Genomic DNA, 15,726 nt, shown 5'->3' on the forward strand with positions numbered 1-15,726 from the left:
AGCCCATCATCGGCATTGAAGACAGAGGCAAAGAAGGCATTAAGCGTCTCTGCTTTGCCTATGTCATTGTCTGTGAGGAGACCTTCCCTCTCAAGGAGCGGCCCTATGTATTCTTTAGTTCTCCTTTTTCCATTCACATATCTGAAAAAGCCCTTTTTATTTTCTCTCACAGACACAGCCAGCTTCAACTCTAGGTGTGCTTTGGCCACACGAATTTTCTGCCTACAAACACGAACAGCATCCCTGTATTCTTTCCATGACACCTGGCCCTCCTTCCAGTAGCGAAACACTCTCTGTTTCCGCCTAATCTCCATTAGAATGTTCCTGGTCAGCCACGCTGGCCTCCTGCCCCGCCTGCCTGACGTGCGATATTTAGGAATTGCCTGATCTTGTGCTTCTAGGAGGCATCGCTTAAAGAATGACCAGCTCTGGTGGACATCGAGGCCTTCAAGAGCAGTTTCCCAGGGGACCTTGCTGACTAGTTCCCTGAGCAGCCTGAAGTCCGCTTTCCCCATGTCTAGGGATGAGGTTTTGGTGGCACTTTTCCTTCTGTCACCGTAAATTTTGAACTCAACCACTTCATGGTCACTTTGACCAAGGCGGCCACCAATCACCACATCTCCCACCAGACCCTCTCTGTTTTCTAGCAACAGGTCTAGGAGGGCACCTTTCCTAGTTGGCTCCGTTAGCACCTGCACCAAGAAGTTATCATCTAGGTGCTTCATGAACCTCCTGGACTTGCTCGTGTCAGCCGTGTGGCACTCCCAGTTAACGTCTGGCAAGTTGAAGTCCCCCATAAGGACAAGGGGAGTTAATCTCGAGGCCTCTCTTAGTTCTGTAAAGAATAATTTATCGGCGCTATCGTCCTGGCCAGGCGGTCTGTAATAGACTCCCACAACGACATCCCCTTTATTCGTTCGTCCCTTGATCCTTACCCAGAGGCTCTCAACTTTGCCATCGCCGACCTGAAGTTCCACACAGTCCAGCCCCTGCTTCACATATATCGCCACCCCACCACCTCGCCTACCCTGCCTGTCCCTCCTGAAGAGCCTGTAACCATCTATCGCAACACCCCAGTCACAGGACTCATCCCACCAGGTTTCGCTTATGCCGATGATGTCGTAGTTGCGGGACTGGGCCAGGACTTCTAGCTCATCCGTTTTATTCCTCATACTGCGTGCGTTCGTGTAGAAGCACTTCAGGTGCGTCTCCTTACACTCAGCACCTTGTGGATCTGCCCGAAGGACCTCACTGGCACCCAGCCCCTCTGATTCTAGCGTACCTTCCCTTAGGTTTTCACCGGCGTGCCTGGTTTTAGCCCCTTCCCCCTTCGACTCTAGTTTAGAAGCTGGAAGGATTCCTGAAAACTCAAAATGTTTGAAAGTGCTGGGGAGATGCATAGTCAGCATAATGGCATATGAAAAGTAAACCTGATAAATAATATATATAGCAATATTATAATCTCTATATGTGCGGTTTCTGTTTGTTTTGTTTTATTTTTCAAAAGCTGCTGTGCGCTCAGCCTTAATCACACCCTGAGAGGACAGTCAGGAGAGTCTTTTGGGATAATTCAATGGAAGTATCCATCAAGTATGTAGAGGTATTTAAAAATCAAGTGAGGTTTTGGGTGCACAGACTACCTCGATCCTTTCCCACCAAAAGACCCCACAGCAATTAGTTATTATGAGACTTAGTATGCTGCCATTCTATCCAATTGGTTCACTTTTGAAAGACTGAGTCATATGATCAAGATCTACTTGTGTCCTTTAGACACCAATGACTATTAGAAAGAAATAGGCAGGATGATTGATGATAAGCACTGCACAACTACAGCTGGATAAACCCTGCCATGAAGATCTGAAAAGCCGTGGATGAGAGTGTCATGATGGTACATATGTACGTACATGTATGTATTTCTCATAGACCTTGGAGTCAGCAAATTCTTAAGACTTGGTACACTCAGACTGAGATGCACAAGCCACAAAGGTATACGCATTTAGATTATCTGGCTTTTAGCGTTTCATTAAAAAGCTAACGTGCATCTTACAGCCTTTGAAGGACTGTAGCAAAGTTTAGAAATTTCTACAAAATACCAGGAGATGTGAAAGGGACAGCAATGCTTATGTAAACAAATAGCACCAAAAACCACAGGGTGGTTTCTCCTGAGAAGAACTTAGAAGTCTGTCCGTTGATATTGTAGAGAATATACTGAAACCTGTGCAAATGCTCCTTTTTATTATAAAATTGAGCATAAGTGGCTTCAATGTGAAACAATCATGCATCAGTTTTGCTGAAATGAAGTGCTGTTTAGCACATTTGTTGAACCTATTCACAAACATAGGAAGCTGTTAAACCAAATGCTCTGGCTGGATAGTTTAATGGCCATTTTAGAATTTTTTAACACTGCCAGTTATACAAGCTAAGATTATAAAAGTAATTAAATTATATGTTTTGGTCATTGGCAAATTGCTCATGGGAATCAGGAAGCAATCTTCTCTTGCTGAATTTGCTTCTTACAACATGCTTAGGCTGGGACTGTAGAAACACAACTGCTCTGAGAAATGCAGTCTTGAGGCAAAAGCTTGGTAACTTCCTTAGGCAACTACAGCTCAGCAGCTGTCCTGGGAAGAAGTGTCCTTGCTCTAGGATTCAGGACAACATTTCTCAGCATAGGAACTACTTATTTCATTTCAAAGAGTTGTATTTTGCAGTAAAGAAAAAAAAAATCCACTTTTTATTTTTTTCCCTGCTTTTTCTTTTTTTTTTTTTCTTTCCTTTATTTTTTTCTGTGATGGGACAGATGGGGTTTTCCCTGGGCAGCCTGTTCGCTGCCCCAGCTTTACCAGAATGCCTCGGGTGTTCTTTTTCATCTTTCTCCAAAGTCCCAGGTGTATTCAGAGGACTCAGCTAGCTGAATAAATGGGCTTCCTTCATGTGGTAAATCCTGTTCTCCTAATGGCTCATTAAACAATTTTTAGCTGCCAGAATTAAGCAGCCGCCGAAAACTGATTCTGAAAAAAAAAATAAAAAAATAAAAAATTTTAGTACAGTCTATCAAGTTGGGATTTTCCTTTTCTTCTTCCCTCTGGTTGGTTTCCATTTTTGTTTGATGCTTTCAGATGCCATGTGTGTACTTCTGTTGTAAAGTATTTTCTCATGTAGTCATTATCTTGTTTCAGAGTTTGAACATAGATTGTAAATGCAGAGCATCATCTGTGTGTTACTGTTTACTGATTTTGGAAATTTGAAAGCTGGTTGACAGTTAAAACTTCAAGAAACTGGGCAGTTATTTAGGTACCTCTATAGTTAGGCAGTTTTTAGCAAAAATGTTCTCCTAGTTGTTTTCAGATAGATCTTTGGAAAGCACCAGTGAGAAAGCCCTTCTATTCTCTCTCCTTGGGCTTATTTACATCGTATAGAGAGCATGAGTTTCAGCTCTAAAATTATTTGCTTGTGCTCTTTTATTATCAGATGGACTGAACTTATTCCTCTTCTTTAACCAAAATGAATATTTATTCATTATTTGCTTTCAAAGATAATGTTTATACCATTTTTACCAAAGCCATTCACCTATACATGCTTCTAAATATTACCAGTATGCTTTATTTTCGTACTGCTGTAAATTATAAGTACCCCAATCAAATATTACATGAAGTGTAGAGTTGCTGTGCTGTTTAAGTTGGTTACCTGGGTGAGTCTGGTCCTGTAGCTGGCTCTCACCAATGTCTTCTGTGACCTTGATCAAGTCACTTGGCACTGCCTCTGTTCTCCTGAATATCAGTATCTGTATTCTCCTGTGTCAGTATCAGTATTCCCCTGCACTCCAGTATCAACTGGAGCTGATACTGGGCATGCTTCAAAGCCTGGAAAGCACAGCATCTCTATTTAAAAAAATATATATTAGTCAGATAGAGGCCAATCAAAGTGCAAGCTGTTACGAGTAGTCATTACATAAATCATTATGAGAGTGTTTATGTTAAAATATTCAACTTGGTGGTGTTTGCTATCTCTGTTAGGATTGAGGAATAAGAACCTGATAAATAAAATCTGACACTGGCTCTCAGCTAGGTCTCCAGCCTGGCATATTCATTTTTTTTCATCTCCGAATAAAAAATTGAGGAAATTTGGTTTTATGTGTTTCAATATAATGTGGTCATCTAAAATTTGATAATTTTTTGACTCCAAACCAGTTTTGGAATCTATTTTGAATGTGTGACCAAATGAGTGTTTGTATACCTGTATATATGTGTATAATATTTGTATATGTATATATATATGTATATGTATTTATATATATATATATACAGATTGTAGGTTTTTGCCTGCATTTATCAAAATAGAATGATGGTTGCTTCTGTTTCATATGATGCCAGTTGTTGACCTGAATAATGAATCATAATCTTTGCAGATGAAAAGAATAGCATAATAGTAAAATATGCTATTCTCAAGAAAAAAAATAAATGCAATTGTAACTTTTCTTATCGTAATGTCACTATGCATGCTACTTGTAAAAATAATATCTATACTATTCCAATTGTTTTATCCTTCAAGGTCTCTGGGATGCATTTTATACGAGATGTGCTGTATGGACCGTGCATTTTCTGGACACAATTTTTTGTCAGTTGTGCTAAAAATTGTAGAAGGTGATACACCTTCTCTTCCTGATAGATATCCAAGCAAACTGAATGCAGTGCTGAGCAGGTATGTTGCTCTCTTGTTTATCAGTTTCTTAAGTTAATTTGGAAAATCACTGAATTATCACTTCTGTTTTCTTAATGTTTCAGCATGTTAAATAAGAATCCTTTGATGAGACCAGCAGCAGCAGAGATCCTAAAAATCCCTTATGTTGATGAACAACTAAAGGTATCTAAGAAGAAAAAGCGATAGCTGTACGCTTGCCACTTGAGTATGTTTTTTACAAAAGTAGATTGGAGACAGAAAATGTGTAGAGAAAAAATAACTTAGAGAGCAGCCAGTGGGAACATTAATCTAGGGGACTTTTGGAGCTAAATTATGATATGACTGAGGCAGAGAGGCAGTGAGAAATTAAGCCTTTCTCACTCTACATGCTGAATATACCCCCCTTTAAAATCTTATGAGTAATAAGGGGAATGGATATTTATGCATAACAAGTGCAGATCATTTGGCCTGTGTATGTGTAATCTCTAACTGTTATAGTTAGTCATAATTTTAATGAAAAACAGTGCATCTTTCTTTTTTGGTCCCTGGTTCCAACGTATTTATTATTTGACTTTCTAAGGAACTAGGGAAGGAAACTGCTCAATCATTTTTTACATTAGGGCTGTTTTGTGTCATATTGGAATCTGGATCATTTTAGCCTCAAGCATCGATACTGCTTCTATTTTATTTCTTTACAGAATATACAGTACAAATACACAAATATGAATGTGAAAGACAAGGGGCTTAACTGGCAGAAAGAAGCTGCTCCCATTTTTGATGCTGTGTAAGTGTTTTTAAGTGTTTTGTGGGCAGAACTATAAACAATTATGGTGCTGCCAAATACTATCCTGTTGTAAACAAATATTTGTGTTAATCTCCTTATGCTTTGCATTTAAAGGGATTTTGCCATTCCCCAGAAATACAAGACAACCACATTAATGAGTTGCATAATCAGAATTTAGGGTAAAAAATGGATGTAATAATTAAATATTTTTATTCTGGAACCGTAAATTTTGCATGTGTATGTAGCATATGCACAAATTAATTTAGTAACAGTGGGTATGTAATTAAGTTAGGACCTTTGTCTGTATATTTTGAAGGCTTAGATCATCATTTTAGTTAAGTCATGGTCATTTATAGTACTGTTGTTTGTGTACTGACTAATTGTTGAATGTGAAGGCTATGATTCCTAAATGACGTAAAAATGAAGACATAAACATTTAAACAATTCAGCTAATACATCCATAGGATGCTATTATATTTGTCTTGTAGCTTTCTTGTGAGAAGTTAAGACTAGTGGGGTTTCTTGGCTCTTAAATCAGTACTGCCTTTGCACATGATCTCTCTTTTAGGTACTGAATATATATTAAATTAATTAATTGTTTCGAATTGTGGTGCAGCAGTGATTAAAGCAAATGTCAGCACGGGCAATTTCATTTTGCCTTTGTAAATTAGCTGCGCGGTTTCAATGGCAGCTTCCATTCCTCTTTGCTTGCTGTCCCCGAGTTTTCTTGATGTGGTTTTGCTCTGTTAGGAGATAGCACATTCAAAATCAGGAGTTTGTGATCCTGTGCAGACATAGCAGTCATCTCCATTTTTTATTTCCTCTAAATAACTTCCAAGACTTCAACAGCTATCTGAAATTTCTTTTGAATGAATAAATAGTAGCAATGAAGAAGCCCATGCACCAATTCAGAATTAACAGTAGATTCAAGGGAATTTGCCTTTTCCCTTCATTCTTTTTGTGACCTCTGTTCTCAGTGTAGGCCTGCAGTTTTTCAGCTGTGGTCAGTTTGCAGTTGTTACCAAGTCTACTGCTTGCTAGTGTTCCTTTGGGAGAACTGATCAGCTGCAACTTTGCAAAAGAAAGGGTTGTTTAATAACAGTGATAGGAAGGATGTGGAATAAAGACATTGGATTCAACACAGAAAAATATTCTGTACGTTTTTGTTACCTGGTGTGACTGCTTAGAATATACCAGTAAAGCTCTCATGGCTCGAAATTGTAGTTAAGAGTTTCCACCCTGTCACTTCTGTTCTTGCTTTCTCTCATTGTCAGATGAGTCTCTGTCCTCTTATCAGACAAGAGTTCTCTGTTTTGGTCTCCACTTCAGTATAAACACATTGTTGAACTTTGCAAGCATAGATATAAGAGGCAATAACAAATGATGCCTGTATTGTCTAATTCTTGGTATTCTTAATATTCTTCTATTCTTGTTTCTGCTACAAATAGCTCTTTGCTAGTATACTGGAAACACTACAGTTACACAGGCGGATGTGCTGTACTCAGGAAATGTTAGACATATCTTTTGCTTATTGCTGCTGTGTTCAGGTTGAATTAATTAACTCTTGAGTGGATTCCTGTTTATTCAAATGAAATATAGTTAACTGCAGAGATGTTCCTCAGAGATATACCTTAACTAGTTTTGAGGCACTGAAATCTTGCCCAAATATTATGCGAACTCTCTATAAATTATGTTGAATGTTAAATGCTTATTAAAACATGCACTATGAGAATCTTCAAAAAACTTTTAATCCGTGCCTTTATTTTGTGGGTTTTCACCTACATTCCGTATAGGATTTCAAACTATCCATATGCATCAAAAGATTATAGAAGCTTTCAGGAAGCAGTATTTTTACCTGTGAAATGTATACCTGCACCTCAAACATCCCTGTGTTTCTAGGACAGATTGATGAAACCATTTTATATTATCCGTAAAATATACTATGTTCCTTTGTCATTAGTTTGAATATATCAAGTCTCATCACCTTCCAAGTGGACATCGCTTATTGACAGAGCTAACACACAGGCAGGACATGATTGCATATCCCAGGGTCTATAATTATTTTTGTTCAAAAGGAAGTCTCAAGTGTGTAAGATGAAGAGCAAGTTCTAACTACAAACATCTTTTTCTTATACTTCTGTTAAAAGCATTAAAAAGTCAGCTCCTCTGTGCTGAAGACCAGAATCCTAAAAACTGTGCAGCAGTGGATAAGAGCTATTTTTGTTAGAGCACAGAAGTTTACCTTGAACTTTTCAGAGCATCAATTTGAAAAAAAAAAAAAAAAAAAGGAGTCCTAGGAGATGCTTCATTATAAATCATCTTCAAATGTACTATAGTCTGATTCTTTTTTGATTACATGTTTAGAATACACATACATGCATAATTCTATTATGACTTTTATTGCATTTATGAGAATGTTAGCTTCTGTATTGCTACTGGTAAGCAAAATGCCAAATATTTTTTGCAAGCCCATATCTAAAGAGGTAGGTACAATGAAGTAAAAATATCTGAAAAATGGTGGCATGCAAAAAGAAAAGTGGTGGAGAAATAATTTAAACGTAGTGAGTTTCCCTCACGTGCTGTAGTCCGTGTGTGTGTACAGAGAGCTGCTTGTTATGGCGCCCTCCCCAGTCATTGCTACTTTACATTTATGATTTTTTTCCTCACCAGAAATTATTTTTGGTGTGTATAGTTGAGTCTGGTTTCTTCTAGTAAAAGTCTCTAATGGCTTAGTTTATTCCAGTTCCATGCAATTCATAAATTTTAAATATTTAAGTAAGAAAAAAACTGTATGAATTCAGTTTCAAATTGGATGAAAAATGACTTTTTTTCCCATGAGGTTCTTATAATTTAAATCAGAAGTTTTTTTTAACAGGGGACAAGAAATATTTCTGCATTATTCATACTTGAGGAGTTAGTTCCATTCTTATTAATAATTAAAATCTTCTTGTCTTTGTCCTTAGTCTTTCATATTTCACAGTAATTTTCATATCTTTACACTATTTCCCTCTGTAGTCAACATTTGAAAAGCATAATGAAAGCTTCTCAGTTATTAAAATACTGATTTCAAAATGGTAGTCTGCAAGGAGTGTTGCAATTTATATGCTTACAGAACTGGGCTCTTAGATGGTAAGTGAGTTTATCTCATAAGAGCAAAAATAGACATTTAAAACGAGAACTTGTTATCATGAATAAAAAGAATGCAAAATTTTGGTGTGAGTGAAATATGAGTGCTATGTCATTGCAAATTATGGTTCAATTTTTGCAATTACTATATGATGTGAGGTAAAATCTGAAATTAATGTCCTTTTTCTGATATAGGTCTAGTATTGCTCTCCTGTATGCATAAATACAGCTGAGATACAAATGTCAATAACTGATGCTCAGCTTTCAAGGATGGTCCATGGAGTCCATTTTACCAGTGAATTGTTTTTATTGATTAGGACCAGAAACTCAAGAGGACAACATGATGATTATGGCTTTCATTGAAGATGCATTAATGCTATCTTTTATTGCAGCCAACTTGTAACAATCAATGCAAAATGTATGAATGGTATTTCTTTTTTTTCTGTGGTTCTCATTCAAAAACTGCCTTTGGATTTGTAATACGCTCAATAACGAATCCTGACAGGGAAAATATTTCACTGTGCTTCAACATTTATTCTTTTAAGGAGCTGAGTTTACGTTTTTCTGTTTTCACATGAAATGCCTGAAATGATTCATGTTCTTCATTAATCTAAGTCTAAGTTTAAACATTTCAATGTAAAAGAAGCATTTGCTTTCCACACTAAGGTCTGTTTAGTCTGTTATAGTACCTGTGACTTTCTAATTATTCCATTTGAAATGTCAGTATGTTTCAATATCAAATCAAAATACCAATGTTTACATTTTTATATGAAAATAAGCTGGCATGCATTCAATTTCAGGCAGAGGAAAGTTCATTTGCAGACTCTACAGGAACTGTCTGAAGTTCAGAAAATGACACCACGGGAAAGAATGAGGCTGAGGAAGTTAAATGCAGCAGATGAGAAAGCAAAGAAGTTGAAGTAAGTTGTGCATAACGTTAGTTTTGTGCCCTAAGTGTGCAGTTTTCCTCTTTCAGCAGTCTAATGAGAGAGCTAGAACAGTCAAGTTAAAAATAAAAGTAAGAATAAATTCAAAAAAAAAAAGTCTTCAGCTACTCAAAGTGAATCCCCATTCACTTTGGTGAGTTAAATCATAGTAATTATTTATGTAGGAAAAAAAGTCAGAGCTTTAGCCCAAAACTGGTACTTTGAGCATAGTATTTCGGGTTAAATAACTACACGAGAGATTTACAGGTTCATTACAATAGGGGATTTTGTTAATGACTTGTCATTTTAAGGATTGCACATTCTGAGGAGTCAGACATTTAGTTACAGTACAGCTTTTTTCAATTCTTTTGTCCTAAGAGATTTGTCAATGGAAGTTAATAGCTCAGAAAAAATAATCTTATCAAATGACCAAACAGTGGGGTCAACATGTTACATGGGCTTTATAGTTTATCGTTCTATTAAGAAAGTTGCAATGAAAGGGAGGATTTTAAGTACCATTTCTGAGTGGCGTGTGGGAAACATCTTGAAGGCTGTATATCTGTGCATGAATTCCATTTTTAAATAGAAGGAAAATACTGTTTTGATGACACACTCTAGTTTTTGCCCATTAAAAATGTTCAGTGTTTCCTCTGATGTGAATGAAAATCAGAAAAGCTCCACATTCATTTTTAACATTTTCTTCAAAAGTGTCTTGCAAAGTGCAATGTAAATTAACAAATGTCAGTTATTTATAAGGGGTAATAGAGGAATAATTATTTCTGATCATGAGAATCAGCATCTTAACACTGTTATGCCAAAGCAAGCTAGAAGTTCAGTAAGGCGATGACATCTTACTACAGAGAAATATTGGAAAGTAACATGAAGTCTGAATTTATGGCCTCAGTAACTTTGTAGCTGTTGCATCTACCTGCAAATGAATAGTAATCGCAGTTGAGAGAAAATTTTCTGTAAAATCACTAGTGTTACTTGTGACAGCCTGTTGTGTCCATACCCAAAAGCTGCAAATAAAAAAAATAAAGGCTTTCACTTCCTTTTGGAAAACATGTCTGATTAGCATTTTTGTCTGTTTGACAACAACTCTTGCGTTTGAGACTGGAGATGGTATGCAAGTTTATTCTCATTAAAACAACAACAACAACAAAAAGAAACTCATTGAAATGAAACCACTATATAAAATGTAACACCTCTTCTACATGGTTTTTACAATAATATGGTAGGCCCATTCTTATATGAAATTTATATATAGGAGGTCTCTCTTTTTTTTTTTTTTTACTGGATGGAAATTAGGAAGTAATACTAATTGCAGGATATTTGTAGTTTGCTTTTCATTTTCTTTGCTTTCTTTCATTTTAACATTTTCTATTTATTTTTCACATTTTTCCCCAGCAACAAAAGTAAATATATTATTTTGTAATGTAAAGGCAACATATTAATCTAGAATCTTAGATTAAAATTAAAAATTAATCTTATTCTCAGTCATGAATCTTCAAAATGGATCAATTCAACTTCAACTCTGGGTTATTGCCAGCTGATTCTGCCTGAAAATATGAAACAGTGCAAAAACATAGTACCTTCTCACACTGGAGATCTGCTCTCAGCAGTGCAAATCTAGACATAGAAGAGATTAGGATATTTAGTGATGGAAACTGGAGGGTTTGCTTAATGTAGGACGTAGCATAAGTAGTCCTGCACAGAAAAAGCACAATTACCAACTGTACCCCAGGAGAAGTGTTCATAGCACACAAGTGTTGTGTGCCTGTCTTTATCTGAAAGGACCCTGGACTACACAGTGGAATAAAGTCTGACATGTTTAAGATCTTTGGAAGAGACAAAAGCATCTTGGACTGATAATTTACTATTTTTCAATTAAGTTATGCACATTGTGAAAGATAAATATAAAAACTGTTTGGAAATAAGGCCTGAGATCTGTTTCTGAGTTCACTAAAACTAACCTCACCTTGAGCAGATGCCATGAATGTTTGGCACCGTAGCACGCTGATTATGGAAATTGCTTTTCCACATCTACTATTAGAAGATCCCTTTGTGCAATCCCTGATATCATATCCTAATCACAAATATTCTGTATTTACAGACAGCTGGCAGAAGAAAAATATCAAGAAAATATCAAAAGAATGCAAGAATTCAGGTCCCGTAATTTTCAGCAGCTGAATGTCGATGTCCTACATGTAAGTATGGGCTGTTGTTTTGGATACCTTGTTTATGCACTTTCAATGTACCTCTTTTCTGTTCTACACACACTTTCTTTAGGACTACACAGACAGTCCGGTCCAGAGATTAACAATTTGGAAGTGCATCGAAGCCTGGACCACTTAGCTGAACCCTGTGCATCTGTGATGAGAGCAATTATATTCAGATGTTCAGACACAGTTCAACAAGTTCTCTATTTATTGAACAAGTTTCTGTTTAGACACCCGTAAATCTAAATCTGCTCTCTGAAATGGACTTACTGATTTTTTGTGTGATAATCAGAGTTCAAAATACATTCATTTTCAGGATTTGTAATCCTTTAAACGCTCTTATTTGGCATGGCTGTGGGTTCTTTTCATTTGATTAGTAAAGAATATTAACATTTAAACTGTCTTCTTAGCAAGAATAAAGTCTTGGAATGCCTCCCAGTATAACGTGACCTTTGCTTTTAGGGTATCTGCAACAGAAGATAGTCCTGTTCAGTACTGGTACTACGTTTTATCATACAGTGAACAGCATCAGTTTGGAAATAGTAAAAGCATCACAGAAATAATAAGATTTGTTTTAGTGTTTTGTTTTCTATCTTTTCTGTAGCGTGTACTCTAGTTTCTGTTTCTCATTATCTCTGGAGAAAAAAAGCATGTTAAATCTGTGTTAGCTTGTGGCTGAGTCACTGCTGATCATTTAGAAAAGAGTTAGGAGGGTGGTTTTTTGTTGTTGTTTTGTTTTGTTTTTTTGCTTAATATGAGTCCCTGCAGTTGTGTGGATCAGGGCAGCCATTGTATTGTGGTCCTGCTGAAAGCTCTAACTGTACCTTTTTCTCTGTGCTGCTTTGTTTGATTAAGGAATCTAATGAACAGACTTCAAAACTGCTAATTCATTCTGAGCCAGTCATTACATGTGACTCTGTGTCCGTAGGATGCGATGAACAAAGTGAAAATGAGAGATCAAGTCAACTCTGCATGTCTAAACTTACAGACCATGGTAAGAATTAAAAATTTTATATTGAAATGAAACTTCCAATGAACAAACCAAGATTTGATTTTGTCCCCTATACTTAATCTATGGTGCAGAAACTGCAGTATAAAAAACAGTCAGATTTGTACAGTAGTCAAATAATTTACAAAGAGAACTAGGAAATAATCTAGGTGGATGCATGTAGACTGGATGTACAGCATGGTTATGTGGCAGGAGGTCTGGGTGTCCAGAGTTTGAGTGGCTTCTGAGCAGCAAAGAAAGTGAACGCACCTTCTCCAGAAGAGATGAAGAGTTAGAAGAAAATAGCTTTAACCTTTGCACAGACGAAATGACTTGCATTAGAAACACATTTCCTAAATTACCTCTTGAGTGCAAGAAAAACAGTACAAGAATGCAGAGCATTTTGCACCTTTGGTATACTTTGATACCATTTTCATTACCTATAGCAATGAGAGAAGCAGATGGAAACTCTTTAAACTGTGCTTACCTATACTGTCCTCAAATACGTAGCTACTGTTTAGAGGATATGAATACTATAAAACATGTGCTTAACTGTAGATAGACAAACAAATAGTCAAGCTTTGGAAAAAGAGTTAGACTGTGGAGATGTACTTAATGAGGACAATATTTGTCAGAGCACGTGTATATGTTTTGTTTCTATGGTCTTCTGGAATAATGTCATACCTTTTAATATTTAAGAATCGTTGTGTAATCACTATTATGGTGGAAGATTTTTATTCAGATTACAATCTTGAAAGTATGCATTAATATCATTTAAAATTTAGAAACTAATAGCTTAGTGTTTTAGTGTTGTTTTATGTGTGTCTGTGAAGGGATGTGTCATTAAATCAAAGGCATCAAAATCAGTTTGTTTGAGATGGAGGTGGTTTTTTTAATAGCAAATGGCTTTTTTCTTTCAATGTAGCCTCATTTATGTCGACGTGGTTGGCTTGCTATTTCACAGTACAAGGAGGGATGATCTGTGTAGGAGAGAACCCAGCTGCTAGAAATACATCCTGAGGGGAGGGTGGAGAAGCTTGCAAGTAGGAGACTGAGAGAAAGCAGTAAATGTGTGTGGGAGATGTACTGGGCAAAGCATACAAAGAAACCTAAATAGAAACAGAACAACATGCAAGAAAGGAAAGAAACTGATGTTTCTGTCTTTAGAGGTCATTTAATTGTTAAACTATAATGATAGAAGTAAGGTACATTTATATTTGTGATAGAAAAGTTTGGACAATCCAAAGCTATACAAAACTGAGTGTGTGTTTAATGACACTGCTTTTGTCAGACTCTCCGAAGTGGCAGATTCATGAGAAAAAGGGCTTATGGATAAACAAAGGGAATTACATGGCTTCTCTTCCTTGCTTCCTGAATACCTTGTTCTGAACCTGATATCACAGCTCTTACTTATTCTACTCAGTATTCATTCTCTTCATTAAAAATTTCAGTGCAACCATACATGTTCTACATGCTATTAATTAAATTATTAGTGGAGTCTTTGTAGCTGAAAATGTAGAAACAGTTTCTGCTATTGATTTTCAGTAGAATTTGGTTCTCAATCAACAGGCTGTACAATAGAAAAACAAGAAATCTAGAAGCAAGGCTATAAAATGATTTTGTAAAGTTGTCTTACATGTGAATACATTTGGCTAACCTATACCAGGTTAGCAGAAGTAGTTAGATGAATGCCAGACTAACAAGCTCTGTAGTTATAACTAAAAACTAAAAGCAATTGAGGAAAGGGCAAAAAGGCAGGGGAGGGAGTCTGTACATGCATACCAGGGAGGCTCAGCAACAGCAGCCTTTAAGGTACTTCAGTGCAGACCTAATAATCCTCTCAGGAGTGGGAAAAGTGGTTGGGAACAGCTAAGGATAGTATCCCAATCCCAACAAGTAGGAAGGAAAGTTGAAGTTATTTTCAGCTCATATCCTGAAGTCCTTGAAAAATTTGCAATGTGAAGAGAAGAATAGGACTTAGAGGACAGGATGACGCTCTTAAAAGATTAGGGAGATGTACAGAAAATAAAACACTTTATACTGTGCTTTCACTGAAAATTACCTAAAGCATTATGAAACACAGGTGTATGTGGTTGGGGAAGGTGTCAGATACAAAGCTTGAGGTTTGGTTTTAGTAAGTAGATTTACAAAACATGGCATCTGATCCAATTTTAGCAGTAGTATGCACATTTATTGAAAGCTGGGGAAAAGGCAGTATAGTTAGATGAATGAAAATCAAGATCACGGTTTGGAGTTCAGAATATCATGATGGACAAGTTTCAGCAAAGTCAAGAACATCTAACTGCTGAAGAGTTCCCTGGGAAATACAAGCTTCTCTCCATGTTTGTTTTATGTAATCAGCAATGATCTTTCGAATATTATTCATTCTAGTTACCACCTCTGTACACTTGAGGGACATTTAAAAGAGTTGTCTGAAATCACAAATAGCTGACAAATCTGTTAGTCTTCATAAGGGTTTACTTTTTGGGAATGTGAAAGAGATCTAAGCAGACACTGTGCTTTCGATGTTGAGGAGAACTCAGTCTATTACAGAAGAGGTCCATTCAGACTGTTCACAGGTTGTACAACAACTTCTTCAGAAACTTAAAGAAATAATCCGATTCTTATAGTACTTACAGATAAATGCTGCGGGCAATATACTGTTCTAAATAAAAAAAATTGTTAGTTCTTCAACACTATGTTCTTTATTAAACCACCTAGCCGTGTTTTTGTTGTGGCTTCCCTTGGAAGACAGATAAGCACCACACATGTGTACCCTCACTCCCCCGTGGTGGCATGGGAGAGAGAACTGGAAAAAAAGTAAAACTCAAGGACTGAGAGAAAGATAGCTCAGTAGGACAGAAAGAAAAGGAAAAAAAAAAAAACAACAACAACAAAAGAGTAATGAAAAAAGAATACGAGAAACAAATGCACAAAGCAATTGCTCACCAGTTGCCAAAAAATGCCCAGCCAGCACCCAAGCAGCGGAAGTCTGACTTATCA

At 36.6% G+C, this 15,726-nt stretch overlaps 1 protein-coding gene across 7 annotated transcripts in view; it reads left to right on the forward strand.

The window, feature by feature from the left end:
- Positions 1–15,726, forward strand: part of NEK11 (NIMA related kinase 11) — a 106,924-nt gene that overhangs the window by 40,601 nt on the left and 50,597 nt on the right. For all 7 annotated transcript variants that reach the window (XM_080581745.1, XM_080581747.1, XM_080581743.1 and 4 more), the window contains 6 exons: positions 4,552–4,701; positions 4,785–4,863; positions 5,379–5,464; positions 9,391–9,510; positions 11,630–11,723; positions 12,591–12,729. In XM_080581745.1, coding sequence (XP_080437871.1) covers positions 4,552–4,701; positions 4,785–4,863; positions 5,379–5,464; positions 9,391–9,510; positions 11,630–11,723; positions 12,591–12,729 — 668 coding nt within the window. The remainder of the gene's footprint in view (positions 1–4,551; positions 4,702–4,784; positions 4,864–5,378; positions 5,465–9,390; positions 9,511–11,629; positions 11,724–12,590; positions 12,730–15,726) is intronic.

Source organism: Anser brachyrhynchus (genome assembly GCF_964034855.1).
Source record: "Anser brachyrhynchus genome assembly, chromosome: 2".
Lineage (NCBI taxonomy): Eukaryota > Metazoa > Chordata > Aves > Anseriformes > Anatidae > Anser > Anser brachyrhynchus.